Source organism: Macaca nemestrina, chromosome 18 (assembly GCF_043159975.1).
Source record: "Macaca nemestrina isolate mMacNem1 chromosome 18, mMacNem.hap1, whole genome shotgun sequence".
Taxonomy (NCBI): Eukaryota; Metazoa; Chordata; class Mammalia; order Primates; family Cercopithecidae; genus Macaca; species Macaca nemestrina.
In genome coordinates this window covers 56,028,025-56,044,795 of record NC_092142.1, presented here as the reverse complement: position 1 = coordinate 56,044,795, position 16,771 = coordinate 56,028,025, and the positions used below count along the sequence as shown (strand labels likewise).

The following is a 16,771-nucleotide window of genomic DNA, read 5'->3' as shown; positions in this document are numbered from 1 at the left end:
TCCACACAGCTGGACCCAGGGAGGGGTAGATGGGCTGTTTCTGCTGGCAAGGAGCATAACAGAATTTAGGGATTCAATGTCCCCAGCTTTACTGGAATCTTCCTTTATGTTCCCATTCCAATTTTCAAGTTGCCCTCACTTTAACTGAAGACGTCCTGCAAGGTTGGAATTCGGGAATTTGATCTGCGACATAATTCAGCCACATGCAAGATGAGACTTTGGGTTTCCTTTTCACAAGTCTTAGCCCTGGCCAGGCAGGATGGCTCACAACTGTAATCCCAGCACTTTGGGAGGTTGAGGCAGGCAGATCACTTGAGCTCAGAAATCTCAGCCCTGCAGCTACAGGAGATAAAGGTCTCTTCTAAGGAAGTCACCATGCCCAGCTAATTTTTTTGTATTTTTAGTAGAGACAGGGTTTCACCCCAATAGCCAGGTTGGTCTCGAACTCCTGACCTCAAGAGATTCACCCACCTTGGCCTCCCAAAGTGCTGGGATTAAAGGTGTGAGCCACGTGCCTGACCTCATCACAATTTCTTAACCCTTTGAGAAAAGTATGGCCTTTGGAAGTATGGCCTTCCCCGAGGTAGCTGCCTTGCAGGGCACTTTGGATTTTTCTTAGATCCTATGCCCTCCCCTCTTTTCGGGACCTGTAACTAGACTCAAGTCCCACCAGGCCCCAGAGAGAAAGGTGCACACTCTAAGCCATGAAGAGGTGTGCTTTTATGCAGAGCTTGAGCTGGGAATTTGAAACTCTGAGCTCATCCTTTGTTTTCTCCACTTTGTCCAGTGTAGTTGGGAGCAACCAGCCAATTTAATACTCCCTAGTTTGACTACAATGTTCTAAGGGGTGGGGGGTGTAAAACATAGCCAAGGAGGACAGATGCAGGGGATAGTATGGCTGCTGGCTCGTGCCTGCACTCTCCCCTGCATCATGTGGATGCTGTCTTCTCCCATTTATGACAGGGGTAAGGGAAGGGATGCGCTGTAAGATTTCTGGGCCTGACTGGGTGACTTCCACAAGCTCCTCTGAATTCATGCTCAGTCTCCAATCGTGGAGGACCCTGAGGCTGGGAGTGCTGTGCTTTCAGTGCTTTGCATGGTCAGCAGCCCCGGCTTCCCCTTTTCTCCAGTCTCAATCTCCCTACCCACTTCATACTCATGTGGAATTCTCTCCAGTTCTCCCACACCACGTTCCCTCCGCCTCTGCACCGGCAGAGCTCTCTTCCTCTCTCTGCCTGTCACTCCTGCTCACCCTGCGGCCCCTGTGTCGGTGGCACACATCCATTGCTGCGCGGGAGTGCTGGGATGGGGCTGCCGGTGTTATTTCCCCGTCCTCGAACTCCTCACACCTGTCTGCCCTCGCTGCTGTACTTGCCACACACAGCCGACTACAAGACCCAAGAGGGCAGGGGCCATGCCCAACCTATGCCTCATTCTGTCTCCTGGCCCCCACGCCATATTTGCCACATAAGGACTGCTAAAAAAATTGTAGAAGAGGTCCACTCCTGAGAGGGAGTATTTATAGTCTCAGATCTGCCAGTTATGGGTTTGAGACCTTAAGACAGGTCTCTCATCTCTGCAAGCCTCTACAAAATGGGAGAACACCTAGATCGCAGGGCTGGCTGATAAGACAGAGACTATCCTACATACATTCAAGTACTTTGAAAAGGACCAAGTAATTATTCCATAAAACCTGGGATTCTCCAGGGGACCTGGAGCCTCCCCCTTTGTCAGTCAGACTGTAGACAGGTATGGCTTCTCGTCTCCCTCCTGGCTATGGAAAGAATATTTATCTCCTAAGACTATACTTTCAGGGATCATTTCTATGGTTGGTTACCAGAGAAGTTTCTCTGAACATGTAGAGCACTGGTAAAAATAAATAAATAAATAAGAAATCTTTTACTTATTTATTTATTAAGACAGAGTCTCACTCTGTCGCGCAAGCTGGAGTGCAATGGCGCGGTCTTGGCTCACTGCAACCTCCCCCTCCCGAGTTCAAGTGATTCTCCTGCCTCAGTCTCCCGAGCAGCTGGGATTACAGGCGCCCACCACCACGCCTGGCTAATTTTTGTATTTTCAGTAGAGAAGGGTTTCGCCACGTTGGCCAGGCTGGTCTCAAACTCTTGACCTCAAGTGATCCACCTGCCTTGGCCTCCCAAAGTGCGGTATTACAGGCATGAGCCACCGTGCCTGGCCAAAAATAAATTTTAAAAAAGTTTATCTCCATTGTTTATTGTGTAAGATGTCACATCTAACAAAGTATGTTTGCTATGTAGAATGCCAAAGTGTTGATTTAGTAACTCATTACTAAATTTCCCAAAATGAGGCACATGGATAGTCCTAGGCCGTTCTCAGGAAGGGAAAGCCCCAGCTTCAGGCATATTAAAGGCCCTAGAAGGCCTGCAGTGAAGAAATTTATGAATTTGGATCAACCTGCGGGTTCCAAAATGTACTTGATCATGAAGCTCATTTTTTAGGGGCGGGGGTGGAGTGTTTCTTCTACAGAACTAGGATTCAAGAAATTACACCTTAAAAACACAGACTTAGAAAGCTGCTATAGCCAGAACTGATATCTGGGGTTTTGTTTTTTCAGTTATTTGCTACTTAATAAAGGTCCAAACCAATAATTTCCTAAGTATTCAGAGTGGTGTGTGGCCCATGATCATGCCACATTGAGCAGCTGTGGTGGAAGCCCTGAATTTCTGCCATGTCCCACCTGTCAGCCGTCTTAGGCCTTAATTGCTGAGAGTCCCGTTTGCCCCCGTGCAGATGGGGTGCCAATCTGAACCCTGGACAGCTCTGTTCAGGGGCACCTTCCTGGCACTATTTATTTTGGACCTGTAGAACCTAGAGTTTAAGCCACAAACTGATATTTCAGGGGGTGAAACCTCGGCTCCTTTAGAAGCAGATGGTACCACAGCTGCCTGGGGCCTTGCGCCCTTTGCCAAATGGTGATGGCCTTGCCTCTGAAAAGAAACAGGCTTTTCCACCCAAGACTTTGGGAATCCTTAATGTTCGTTTTCCTAAACTAGCAGGACCTCATTCCCAAGCATGTGCAGAATCCAGCTGTTTGGCAGGAAGAGCACATCCTGTGGCTGAGCTTTTACTCCTGCTGCTACCCTTCTTTCCTTGAACTGGAAAGAAGGTGAGTAATTTCACACCTCATCATTTTTCCCCCATCATTTCATACCCACTCTAGTTACAAGTCATTTCTTCCTTGAAGCAAATTATCTCTTCGCAATTTGTGAATATTCATTGCCTTCTGATAGTTCTGTTCCAGAGGCACACAGTTAATTGAAACTTTTTGCTATTTAACTCCTTACAAAAGGGTTTCAGTTGGCTTTGAAAGCATAACCACACATAAGACATCTTTGACCCTACCCAGCGTCCTGCCATGAGTTGTTTAGTGAATGTTTATCTTATGTAAACAATGTTTACAATAAGGATTCATTTAAATGATCACAAAAGGCTGATTTACTTTGCCAAGTAGAACACCTACCATAACATTACTCATGTAAAAATATATAAAACTGTGCTTTAAAGATTAGTTGCTGGCTGGGCACGGTGGCTCACGCCTGTAATCCCAGCACTTTGGGAGGCTAAGGCGGGCAGATCACCTGAGGTCAGGAATTCGAGACCAGCCTGGCCAACATGGTAAAACCTCGTCCCTACTAAAAATACAAAAAAATTAGCCGGGCGTTGTGGTGGGCGCCTGTAATCCTAGCTACTCGGGAGGCTGAGGCAGGAGAATCGCTTGACCCCAGGAGGCGAAGGTTGCAGCGAGCTGAGATCGTACCACTGCACTCCAGCCTGGGTGACAGAGCGAGACTCCGTCTCAAAACAAAACCACCACCAAAAAACAAAAAAAATGATTAGTCACCACAGTAGTATTTAAAGGATTAAAATTACAAACATAAGCTCAGCTTACAAAAAGCATGAAATTTGAGCAGGTGAAACTATTGCAGATTTGCCAAGGTGAAACCACTAACTACTAACTTTAAATGTGGGGAATTTAACTTTGATGGGTTCCTATATAAGCAAGCACTGTTTAAATCACGAAATGGGGGAAACACAGGTATATTCTTAGTAAATTAAAACTTTTAAGCTGAATGTGATGGTGCATGCCTGTAGTCCCAGCTGCCCAGGAGGCTGAGGCAAGAGGTGGCTTAAGCCAGGAGTTTGGGGCTGTAGCCCGCTACCATCCCACTTGTGAGTAGCCAATGTACTCTGGCCCAAGGAACAAAGCGAGACCCCATCTCAAAAACAAACACCAACAAAAACTTTCATGGCCTTACCTGATCATTCTTACTGGCACAAACAGTCCTCTTTGGAAAAACAAGCATTCAGGTTAAACACTGGCAACTCAACTGTTGACTATCTAGATACAACAAACGCAGAGTAAACTGCTAGGATGATAGGAGTCTCTCCCAGGGTCATTCATAGTAAAACTTTATTGAACAGAAAACCCAGCAAAGGTTTTCACCTCCGCAAAGTTCCCCTTAGTTTAAAGTAAAGCACTGCATTTTAAAAAGCAATTATACATAAGTCTTTCCTAGAAAAGTCCTGCTAAAACATGTCTAGCAATTTCATTGATTATATAAAGTAGTACACTTAGTGTAATTTAAACATTCCAACAGGAATCAAATCGTACCAGCAGAACCACTTCTGCATCTATGACTTCTATGTACAAACACACATGCAGACACACACATTTGGAAAAGTTCCTCAAGCATAAACATGCGACACCTAAGGCCTTCTACTTACAGTGCCTATTAAACTACATACAGTATATATTAAAGCTCTTCAGAATAAAGACATGAGAAGCCTTGGGCATTTTTTGTTCACCAATTTGTATCGCGGCTTCACGTTTCTGCTTTTGCTTGATCACAAAAGCATATCATTATCCACGCTGTTTTTAAAGAACTCATCATTGCCATGTCCAGGAGAGGCAATCTAGCTGGAGTCAGGTGATGCAGTCCATTCCTGTCAAAGCCTCCGGCAGCTACAGCACAAACACCATCAGTTTGCGATGGCTGGGGGGCCTTCTGGAAGAAGAGAGGCAAAGAAAGTCTTGAAGACAAGCCATGCTGTGCTCATAAATGAGGGGCTGGTCTGCTCGCCATCTAGCACGTCCCTGTCTGGAGGGAGGTGGTTGGGGTCTTCAGTTTCAGGATCGGTGCCTTCCTACAGGTAATGAAACACAATGAGAAAACGATTAGTGCTGTGATGAATACCAAATAATGTTAGGAAAGGGCAGGGTAAATCCCTGCCCCCCGCCCCACAGGCACAGCAGCAGGCAGCCAGGACCCCAGGGCATGATGTCCTAGGCTGGATAGGGCTCTTTCTCAGGCTTCCACAGCACAACCGTGTTGATGTTGTCAGAGTTTTGAATACTCCTGGCAGCAAATAGCAGAGCAAATGAAACAACTAGATCTGCAACTATTATTATTTTTGAGACAGAGTCTCACTCTGTCACCCAGGCTGGAGTGCAGCGGTGCAATCTTGGCTCACTGCAACCTCCACCTCCCAAGTTCAAGCCATCTTTCCGCCTCAGCCTCCCTAGCAGCTGAGAATACGGGCACGGCTAATTTTTATATTTTTAGTAGAGATGGGTTGTCACCATGTTGGCCAGGCTGGTCTTGAACTCCTGACCTCAGGTGATCCACCTGCCTCAGTCTCCCAAAGTGCTGGGATTACAGGCATGAGTCACCACACCCAGGCTTCAACTATTATTAAACTAGTAGTTAACCACTTCATACCAGTTCTTATGGTATAACACACTGTTACAGACCACTGAACGCTCAAAATAGTGGGTTTAAAAAAATGTTATTTACTTAAGCCAAAATGCAAATTGCCACATGTCAAAAATATGTGATAGAATGTGATGGCACATTCAATGTTTTAAAAATAGCTGCTGCTCTAAGAAGAAATGTGAACAAATCATGAAATATTTAGCCCAATAAAATGGTAAACCACAAGCTGGAAATCTAAAGGTTACGGATTTGAGAGCCTGGCATATCATGTCAAGCTTGCCTGGGCTTCACGGGAGGCTCCATACCTGTAAGTTATTGTTGGGGTCCTGATTTACAACGTCAGGAGGAGGACCATCATTTGGGAAGTTCTGAACCAGCCTCGGTCTAAATGGAAACCACCCAACGTGATGCCTTCAAAGGAAGCACATAAAAATCCATCTTAGCTGATGTCACAGTGAGACTTACTCAAGAATCCAAGGCTCCCCACCTCTAATCATAGCAGTACCCTGATGATAAGCTCACTGCAAGACCCATCTACAGAGGCGTTTGACCACTGAAGGCAGGGACTGTGTTTTATTCATCATTGCACACCCAGCAATATAAATAGCACCTGGCACATGGTATGCACTCAATAAATGCTCATATATATGAACTAAACCTTGCCCTTGAAAACCTGCACAAAGTGGGGAGAAAGCATATACCTACAAAACTATCATTATATATAACATAATGACAACCTACATTTGGTCATTTAAATATATGATTCTAGAGACTATAGAAAATATTAACTGTTTGATTTGAAGAAACCAATTAAATCCCAAGTCTTAAAACAAATATAACAAAATATTAGCAATGATTAATTGTGGATATTTGAGTGTTCATTATATTCTAATTATTTTTTATTTTTAAAAGCTAAAATAAAAATCCATTTTTACTATAAAGGAAAATTTCTTCTTTTAGTTTCAACCACGAAGACTCATCACTCTAGGCCAGGCTTTCTCAGCTTTCGCACTAGTGACATATTGAGCCAAATATTTACTGTGGGAGTTGTCCTGTGCATTGTAGAAAATTCAGCAGCACTCTTGCTTCTACTAACCAGATGCTAGCAGGACCACTTCCCCTAGATGTGACAAACAAAAATACCTACACATTGCCAAATGTCCCCTGGGGAGAGAGAGTACAAAACCACCCCCAGGTGAGTACTGCTCCAGGCCACAGCTAAAACCAAATGTCAGGTATGTGAAGATTCCCTTGCCTTTCAGGGCTATGCTAACAGTCAGTGCCTGACCTTTACCCTGGAAGGCAGCTGTGGCCTGATAAAGGCAAATATGTTCTCATTCAAAACAAATACAATTTGCTGTTCCATGCCTCAGTATGGCTACATAATTCTGGTTTGTGAGCCTGGAAGGTAAGGTAGCTTATCTAGAGGGCAAGAGAATATTCTTGTATTAATACAGGATTGATATGTTCTTGGGACCATACAACCAACCAAGGCATGAATTCCTTGTACTGAAAGTGCCAGAATGATATACTATTTATTATGTATTTATTCTAAGACAGGGTCTTGCTCTGTCACCCAGGCTGGAGCACAGTGGTGCGATCTTGGCTCACTGCAACCTCTGCCTCCTCAGTTCAAGCAATTCTCCTGCCTCAGCTACCCAAGTAAATCACAGGCCCGCGCCACCATACCCGGCTAATTTTTTGTATTTTTAGTAGAGACGGGGTTTCACCATATTGGCCAGGATGGTCTTGAACTCTTGGCTTCATGTGATCCTCCTGCCTCGGCCTCCCAAAGTGCTGGGATTACAGGCGTGAGCCACTGCGCCCAGCCACAGAATGATATACTATTTAAACACACCTCCTTCTACAGTAACTGAGATTGCTCAAAAAAGAGCAAATCTGGCCAGGCGCAGTGGCTCACGCCTGTAAAACCAGCACTTTGGGAGGCCAAGGTGGGCGGATCACTTGAGGTCAGGAGTTCGAGACCAGCCTGGCCAATATGGCAAAACCCCGTCTCTACTAGAAATACAAAAATTAGCCAGGCGTGGTGGCAGGTGCCTGTAATACCAACTACCCAGGAGGCTGAGGCAAGAGAATCGCTTGAACACGAGAAGCGGAGGTTGCAGTGATCGTGCCATTATACTCCGGCCTGAGTGACAGAGCGAGACTCTGTCTCAAAAAAAAAAAAAAAAAAAACACAAAAAACAAAAAAGAGCAAAATCTGCTTAGTGTGAACACAATGTAGCGTAATTTGTATTAGAGAAACCATCTGCTTACAGGTACATAACAACGGTGGCCCCCATGACCATGAGGAATCTGCTCAGGGAGGAGTAGAAGTAGAGGATACTGAGAAAAACAGAAAATGTAGCTGCTGAATAGGTCCAATCCAACCAATCTCGATTTATTTCATCATCTTCTTCCACAATAGGGCCACCTTGTGCATTCATCCGCAAATTTTGATTGGCTCCAGGATTAACAACCACTTGAGGAGCAGCATTCTGATTGGCTGGCTGGTTTTCAGCTGGAAACTGGTTGTGAATAGGGGCTGGAGCAGGTGCAGAGACCACAGGTATCTCTTGTGCACTTGGTGGTGGAACAAAAGCCCCCGATGCAGCAGTGGCTGCTAAACTAAAATAAAAATGACAGAGGCAGATACTGTTGAGACCAAAGCACCGTGAAGGCTGTGGCTTATTTACACAGCAGTCTTTTACTGTTAAGAATTTGAAGTAGGTAGATATGCATTTGATTTTCCTTCAATTTAGTGAAGAACTTCCTTACTAACTATATCTATAAATGCCTTTTCTAAGAGAAGCCACGTGGTGAATTTCACCTGGAATTAAACATCAAGGCCACTGTAAGATTATGGCACAGTAGCAAATTAAAATCTTCACAAAACTTTGAAGGTACCACAAATTGAAAAGAAAGTAACATGTTCTAAATAAAGTCACTAAACTGTGTATCAGACAAAAACACCCTTGTGTCAATATACAAATCAGGTAACAGCTGTCATTTACACTCTACTCCACCCACAGACCAAACAGAGCAGGGCTCTGCAGACTGATGAAAATACATTCATCCCTCCATTCTGAACTTTACAGGTAACATGGATAAAATCCCTCTCAATTCCCGGGAGCCCTGGCCACACCCAGCACAGCGGGAAGGACTCACTATTGCATGTAGTACTGTCGCGCATATATCTGCTGGAACCAGGAAAGCTGAAGCCACCCATAGGGTGTGTAACCGGAGAAACCAGGACCCAGGCCTTGGAATGCCTGCTGGGCAGCTTCAGGCCTATACACAGATTTAAAAAAACACTCATTTTGAGTGGGTTGAGTATGAGCAAATGAAAACTAAGTTTAAATTAAAATCTAGAATTCAAATGGAAGAGACAGAAGAATGGGATTTATGGCAGTTACATGGTAAATGACTGTATGATGCACCCATGTACCATAAGCACGGAAGGTACTAAATGACATAGCACTTCTACCACAGTCCTATCCCACAGGAAAACAACAGCCCTTGCCACCTACTTGCTGAGTGCATGTATAAACAACCTTTTGGGGTTAAGTAGATAGATCCCTGCTCAGTTTTGACTTGTTGAGTCTCACTGCAAGTCTCAACCCACTGTTTATCTTTTAGAGGGCAGCTCAAAAGTCACATTTCTCCCAGTCTTTCCTGAAGGAAATCTCTCCCATCCTCCTGATATCCACACCTCTTCCTCCACCCTCCATCTGTATCTATAGTGATGTGTGCATGTGGCATCACCTGCGCATGCTTACTGACTACCTGGGGTCCTGTACAGGCTGCTGCATCCACAGCAATCTCACGAAGGAGATTTTACAAGGGGAACCCAAGTACAGCTCAGGGAAGACAGGGGCTTTACACAAGGTCACCGAGCTAGTTAAGTAGCAAGGCTGGATTTCAGAGCTGGTCTGATGTCAAATGCACGCTTCTTCAATCAGGCCACACAGCCCTCAACTTCATAGGGCAGGTGTATGTGGGTTATCTTTGGCTTTGTGCTTCTTACACAGTGTATTTCTTCAGTAGCACATCACAAAATTGAAAGCATAATAGAATTGCCCGAAGATCAGAAATTGGTTATGTGGTCATTCCTGCAGGTCAACTCATATCCTTAAGCACAGTTATATGTACTGGCTGTTCAATAAGTATTTGTTAAAGGAAATCAAGTTTAACTATGGTGAGATTCAGAAAGTCAAATACGAGCCTCAATTCTCAAGTTAGAAATAGTTGAATCAGAATAAGGGAAGAAGTTTTAAGTTTTTCTAACCAATAATTTTCTATCCAATAATTATCCAATTTATATGCTGACAATCTTTTAACTAAATTCCATACACAGAATATTTCTAAAATAGTATTCCAATACAAGTAAGCCTTGGTATGATACTGTTTTTGATCATTTAAGAAAATTACAGTGCATGGAAATGAAATGATAGAGTGCTTTTAAGATTTTTGTTAGATCTGATAATGGCATTCTAGATATACAGGATAACTAAAAGGTTTTCATAGTTATATACTCAAGTATATAGGGATGAAATAACATAACTGGGGATTACTTTTAAATACTTTAAAAAAAAAAGGGGAAAAGGTAATAGATGAGGTATGGTAAAACTCTGATTGTTATTTATTAGGCCTGGATGATGGTGTGGGGATTAATTATCTAGTCCCCACTGTTGTTTATATTTGAAAGTTCCATTAAGGGGAAAAAAAAAAAAAAGAAAAACTCACTCCTGAAACACCTGGCTTTATAAAATATTGCATATAAAAACTACTAGGAAAAGGGGGATGGGGAATTGGAGAGTTATGGAATTTCAACTTGTAGTTAATGAATTTTTCCCAAAAAACAAGGTATTCCAAGAGCTATACAAATCCAAAGAACACAGCATTTAGTTTTGACTTTTGCTCTAAAGAAAAGCTTTAATGGTTATAAAAAATGGCCAACTTTCCTAGTACCCCCAAGTCTCTGGAAGAATACTTCTTAAACAGTCTCTCCCTTGTTGTCACCCATTGTTACAATAAAGCACAAAGCCACTCAGCAAAGCAGCTGCACAATGCTTACAACAGCTTTTCTCCTGCAGCAGCAATTTTCTAGCATGACGGCAACCAAGTGGTCAGCACAATGGAAGGATAAAACACCTACATTTTTTTTTCAATATATGCATTGCCTACTTTTTAAATTTGTATATACTAAAAGGCTGTGTATTAAGAAAAGTTAAATATATAAGACATCTTTAAAGCGAAGCTATTTGTAAAGCAAAATTCTGTAGGTTTAAAAGTTCTGATTATATACGTGTAAACACACCTTACTCTTCAATGGATGCAAATGAGGCACATTCACGTTGCATAAGCCGAGATCTTTATTATAACACTCACCTTGAGATGTTCTCCCATTCAGGGGAAGAAAGGTTCCGAAGAACTTCCCTTTGCCTTAAACCATCACTTGAGGAATCCTCAGGATACTGTCCCCGATTAGAACCAGCGGGCTGCTCTGTGGATTCAGCCACCTAAATAAGTGTAACATGAACACAGAACAAGGGAGCTGATGCAACTGTCTGAAATCAAGCGAAAGGAATTATTTTGCTGTCAAGGGCTTAATGTCTCCTACCCCCCACCTCTGAACGTGACAAAATTAAATAGAAGCAACATTATGTAAAAAAGTCTGACATTTATTACACACAATTTTCAATACACAGATGCTAACATATTCATTTTTTTCCCTACAGTAACGATGCTACACTTTCATTAAAATTTCATTAAAATCTTCCAATGAAGTTGTCATTGGTGAGAAAGCTTCTTGATAATGGTGCTAAACTTACTCATTGCAGAAATCTGACCAACAAGATTTATAAATAGAACCCGGCCCAAACTTCCTAAAATAGTATTCTCATACAAGTAAGCCTTGGTATGATACTGTTTTTGATCATTTTTTAAAAATTACAGTGCAGGGAAATGAAATGGTAAAGTGCTTTTAAGATTTTTGTTAGAATTGATAATGGCAAAATAGGGAATTTCCTATGCTCTGTTCAGATGTTCTAGGAAATATAATGCAAATTTAGAGTGCATCACTACACCAGAATACTAACACCATATATGTGAATAAACATTGTGAAATGAAAAATAAATGTTTTTGTCTGTCACATAGAAGTCTTTAGAGCCAGGTCCAGTCGCACATGCCTGTAGTCCCAGCTACTCAGGAGGCTGAGGTAGGAGGATCGCTTGCCTCAGGAGGTTGAGAAAAGCCTGGGCCACATAGCAAGACCATATTTAAAACAAAAAAAATTCTTTAAAGATCACTTGATAAAGACTCTGATCTTTTCCTATCCAACTAATCATAATGAAAATTTCCAGAGGAAATATATTCACTTTTGTACTCTTTATAAAAATTAATGGCTCCTTTGAAAAAACTTGCTATGTGCTAAATTCAATAAAAATCCAATCAGTGTTAGTTCAGTAATCTCGATACACAGTAACCATAGATCAAATCATATCCCAGAAGATAGTGCAATATGTAACTCCACTTTTCCACTACAGCAGTAATGGAACAATCTGCTACTATGAACCTATCACTTGTGTTGATAATACAGTTTCTAATTCCTAGGAAAGAAACAAAATATTACTTGGTAATAACACCATACAGTCTCTCAATAAAAGTTTTATCCAACTTCTTTTATTACTCCCCTGAAAGTCTGAATGATACAAATTGTTATCATCATGTAGAAGGAGACACACCTTGGCACTGACTTCTGGCATTTTTGAAGGACTCTTCACATTGCACACCAGATGCAAAACATGCCGTTTTTCCTGCTAAAAGTAATAAGAAGGCACTTAAGGACCTGAACCTAACCTGGTGAGTGCTTAAAAACATTCAGAGGTTAATGTGTAAGTGAGGTACCTTTGGAAGCAAGTCCCTGAGACATTGGTGATCCAACAGCAGCTTCCCGGAATAAATTAACCTCTGGTCCTCTGGACGCTGATCATGGAAAGAAAAACACAGGTCAGCATTTCACCCCCAAAAGTTCCTAAACACAGAAGAAACTGTTTTATACAAGTAATTTGATTATGTGTGTTTCCCCCCAGCATCACGGGAAAATACCTGCTCAAAAACCCCACATACAAAACTTCTATTTAGAAAGTGTCTTTAACTGGTCTCTAACATGCAAATAAACACAGAATGGCAAATTATCGGCTGGGCACAGTGGCTCATGCCTATAATTCAAGCACTGTGGGAAGCCAAGGCGGGCGGATCACCTGAGGTCAGGAGTTCGAGACCAGCCTGGCCAACATGGTGAAACCCCATCTCTACTAAAAATGCAAAATTAGCTGGGTGTGGTGGCTTGTGACTGTAACCCAAGCTACTCGGGAGGCTGAGGCAGGGGAATCACTTGAACCCGGGAGACAGAGGTTGCTGTGAGCCAAGATCACGCCACTGCACTCCGGCCTGGGCAACAGAGTGAGACCCTATCTCAAAAAAAAAAAAAAAAAAAGGCAAATTATCTCCAGTCCAAACCTATGGCAATGTACTTCTTAACTCCCAGGTAAACTGATTCCTGTTACTAAAAGCAACAAACAGCAAACAGGGCACCTACAACCAAATCGAGTTCGGTTTCAGAGAAAACTCAGAGTACTCCCGAAAGGCCAGCCTTAACCAAATCCACCTAGCAGTGCTCCAAAATAATGTGAAGCTATCCTAAACTGAAGCCTTCACAGATGATTTCTTGGCATACAAATGCAGTTATAGAGGAGATGGCATGTGGGTGACATTATACACAACCACCCTGTGAGATTTAGTGTCCCTATTTTAAGGGAGGAAAGTCTGAAAAACTGACTTGTCCAAGGTCATCTGCTGCCACAGTGTCACAATTCCACCCCTCTTCTCCATATCACCGATTTTAACGCCACAGGGACTGCACACTCTTTTATACAAATCTCTTTTTTTTTTTTTTTTTTTTTTTTTTTTTTTGAGACGGAGTCTTACTCTGTCGCCCAGGCTGGAGTGCAGTGGCCGGATCTCAGCTCACTGCAAGCTCCGCCTCCCGGGTTTACGCCATTCTCCTGCCTCAGCCTCCCGAGTAGCTGGGACTACAGGCGCCCACCACCTCGCCCGGCTAGTTTTTTGTATTTTTTAGTAGAGACGGGGTTTCACTGTGTTAGCCAGGATGGTCTCGATCTCCTGACCTCGTGATCCGCCCGTCTCGGCCTCCCAAAGTGCTGGGATTACAGGCTTGAGCCACCGCGCCCGGCCTACAAATCTCATTTTTAAAATCTATTTGAAACTCCTTCTAAACTGTACTTAAAAATAATGGCTTCAAATAATATTAACATATAAACTGTCTATTGGAGATCACTAAGGTGTTAATCTACTCGTGCCAGAATAACTGATTATGCAAAACCTGGAATAAAGGTGTTCCTACCAAGTAGCTTGAGATAATTAAAGCAAGCTGTTTAAAACAAACAAAACGGCAAAAAGTGCATCTACTTATCCATATACATCAGGACTTTTTGACACTGTAACTGAACCAAAATAAATATACTGAATGCTGTGTTCACCGGTTTTCTCACTGACAGGTGAGAACTTTAAAGGTAAATGCTAATATATACATACATTTGTAGAACATTACCTTTTGTATATGTAGGGTCCTGCATTTATTAGAGTTCAACCACTAGAAAAGGCTAGAAAACCACAGCTGCCGGTGGTTTTCATTTTCCCCCTTTCAAAGGCCTAACTTGATATTGAGTCTTCACGCAGATGGCTGATTTGAAAAATATTAAATAGGCCGGGCGTGGTGGCTCACGCCTGTAATCCCAGCACTTTGGGAGGCAGAGGCGGGTGGATCACGAGGTCAGGAGATTGAGACCATCCTGGCGAACACGGTGAAACCCTGTCTCTATTAAAACTACAAAAAATCAGCCGGGCGTGGTGGCGGGCGCCTGTAGTCCCAGCTACTCGGGAGGCTGAGGCAGGGGAATGGCGTGAACCCGGGAGGCGGAGCTTGCAGTGAGCCGAGATCAGGCCACTGCACTCCAGCCTGGGCGACAGACCGAGACTCCGTCTCAAGAAAAAAAAAAAAAAAAAAAAAGAAAAATATTAAGTAAAGTCAACGACTATTACAAAGTAGGCCTTCTCATAATATATCATTTTCTACCACAGAAAACAAATGATAAGTATGTTTCAGCCATAATAATTTTTAGACACAAATTTGTATACCTGAGAGGTATTTGTTTACAATCTTAGGTCTTCAGACTGAACAGATGGGAGCCGCGTTCCTCACCAAAGGAAGCCCTCAAGAAAAACCCTCCTCCAAAACCCTGCCTTTTGCCATATGATGCAACCATAGGCTACACCTGCTTCACCAATTTGTGTACCCAATAGCCATTCTCATGGCAACACAGCCACCCAGTTTCTTGGAAGCAGTTATAGTGAAACTGAAAAATGTGCCAGGGTGAATTCTAGAGGACATGGAATGCAAGCTTACGAAATAAATACGCAAATTTCAAAATAACAACTCAGAAGGAAAACTCACTTCTAAAACATTCTTAACCATATGGAACAAAAACAGACACAGGCGCTACCACAAGTTGGAACTCACGACTTCACTATCTTTTCCTACCCGGATGCCCTCTCCTGTGTGATGAAGAATTATGCTCGTGGGCAGTGAAGAACACTGCTGACACTTACATAATATCAGAGCAGAAAGTAAATACAGGAAGGGCCAGCTTACAGCCTCATCACGTGGTGGCCAGGGCAGGCGGTGCTAAGGGTGATGTTGACAGATGCGTCAACCAAAACAAAGCAAGGAAGTCTTGCTAATAATGGAGAGGCTGCCGTCCTAAAACCAGACTGAAGGCGACTCCTGCCTGCTTCCCTTCTCAGTCGCTCTTGGTCAGAAAGTGCACGGGGCTCCACCCCGGGACTCGGCAATGGCTGCGCGGTCCAGTGCGACAGGGAGGGGCACGGCGGAAGGTGGACAGGGAGGAGAAGAGCCACGTCCTGCTTCTGGGTGTGGGGCCTTCCGTCCACAGTGTCTGGGCGGTCCCCAGGTTTCTCAAGCCACGGCCCCGGGTGGCACCTGCCCGCTCCTCTCCCCGCAGAGAGGCTGCGTTCAGAAACCTCATTTTGCAGCACGGATGTTTTCTTACTTCTAGCCATTGGATGCAAGCTCAGTTAGGAATACCGAGTTGCCTGGCAGCTGGGGGGAAAGAGGCTTGGAGGGTGAAATGACTCGCCCAAGGTCAGGCTGCTGATTACTGACGGCCCCTGGGCAACAGAGGGGAGCCAGCGTCGGCGGGGCAGGGAAGGAGAGACCACAGCCCTCGGGGAGGTGACCGGCCGGGCGATCGCAGCCGTCAAGGGGAGGAGGCCACAGGACAGGGCAGGCGGACGTGGCATTCCTAGCAGAGGGCGGGGGACCACAGCCTAGGGGCGGGAATTCGGGGCCGCTCTCACCGGACGCTCGGGGTAGACGCGGCTCAGGTGGGCCTTGAGGTGGCCCACGCTCCAGCTGCGGTCTCCACTCAGCTCCAAGTCGCGGTGGCGCTGGTTGGGGCTCTTCACCAGGAGCGTGACGGGTTCGGGTTCGGTCTCGGACTCCATGGCGGCGTCGGGGCTCCTCTGCGCTCCGAGGTGCCAGACAGGTGGCGTAGCAGCCGCCCGCAACCTCCGCAACGACCGTTCGCGTCTCTGGGGCGCGCGCCCCCGCTTTGGGCGCCTTTTATAGGAGCCCCGCGCCCGGCTCTGCGGACAGAACGCTCTGTGGCTGCCGCCCATTGGCTGAGGCGGAGGCACTGTCCCAACGTGGCCCAATCGGCGCCCGGATCCGGGTGGCAGAGGGCGGACCGAGCACGTGGGCGCGGGCTGATGCAACCCGCCGCCTCTGCGTCACCCCGAGGCGCGGCTGCGCCCCGGGAACCCGAGTTCGGCGGCCATGTTTGGGTGCGCTGTAGGCCGCGCGGGGAGCTTGGCCTGAGACCTGGGGGACCCCCAGCTCGGGTGGCTGAGGGCG

The 16,771-nt window shown here is 44.7% G+C and overlaps 1 protein-coding gene and 1 pseudogene across 3 annotated transcripts; one reads left to right on the top strand and one right to left on the bottom strand.

Moving 5' to 3' along the window:
- The first annotated feature begins 1,798 nt into the window (after window positions 1-1,798).
- On the top strand, window positions 1,799-1,920 carry LOC112428929 (small nucleolar RNA U3; annotated as a pseudogene).
- Window positions 1,921-4,428: 2,508 nt separating this feature from the next.
- Window positions 4,429-16,756, bottom strand: LOC105494042 (homocysteine inducible ER protein with ubiquitin like domain 1). Of its 3 annotated transcripts, XM_011762139.2 has the most exons (8): window positions 16,216-16,756; window positions 12,664-12,741; window positions 12,501-12,575; window positions 11,145-11,275; window positions 8,922-9,044; window positions 8,031-8,381; window positions 6,059-6,164; window positions 4,429-5,184 (listed from the first exon to the last, which is right to left on the bottom strand). In XM_011762139.2, the coding sequence occupies exons 1-8, from the start codon at window positions 16,534-16,536 to the stop codon at window positions 5,020-5,022; spliced, it is 1,350 nt and encodes a 449-aa protein (XP_011760441.1). In that variant the 5' UTR covers window positions 16,537-16,756; the 3' UTR covers window positions 4,429-5,019. The 3 variants fall into 3 exon arrangements, with proteins under 3 accessions (XP_011760441.1, XP_011760442.1, XP_011760443.1); XM_011762140.3 differs by lacking the exon at window positions 12,501-12,575 and having other exon boundaries at window positions 16,216-16,674; XM_011762141.2 differs by lacking the exon at window positions 4,429-5,184 and having other exon boundaries at window positions 6,060-6,164; window positions 8,188-8,381.
- Between the last annotated feature and the right edge of the window lie 15 nt (window positions 16,757-16,771).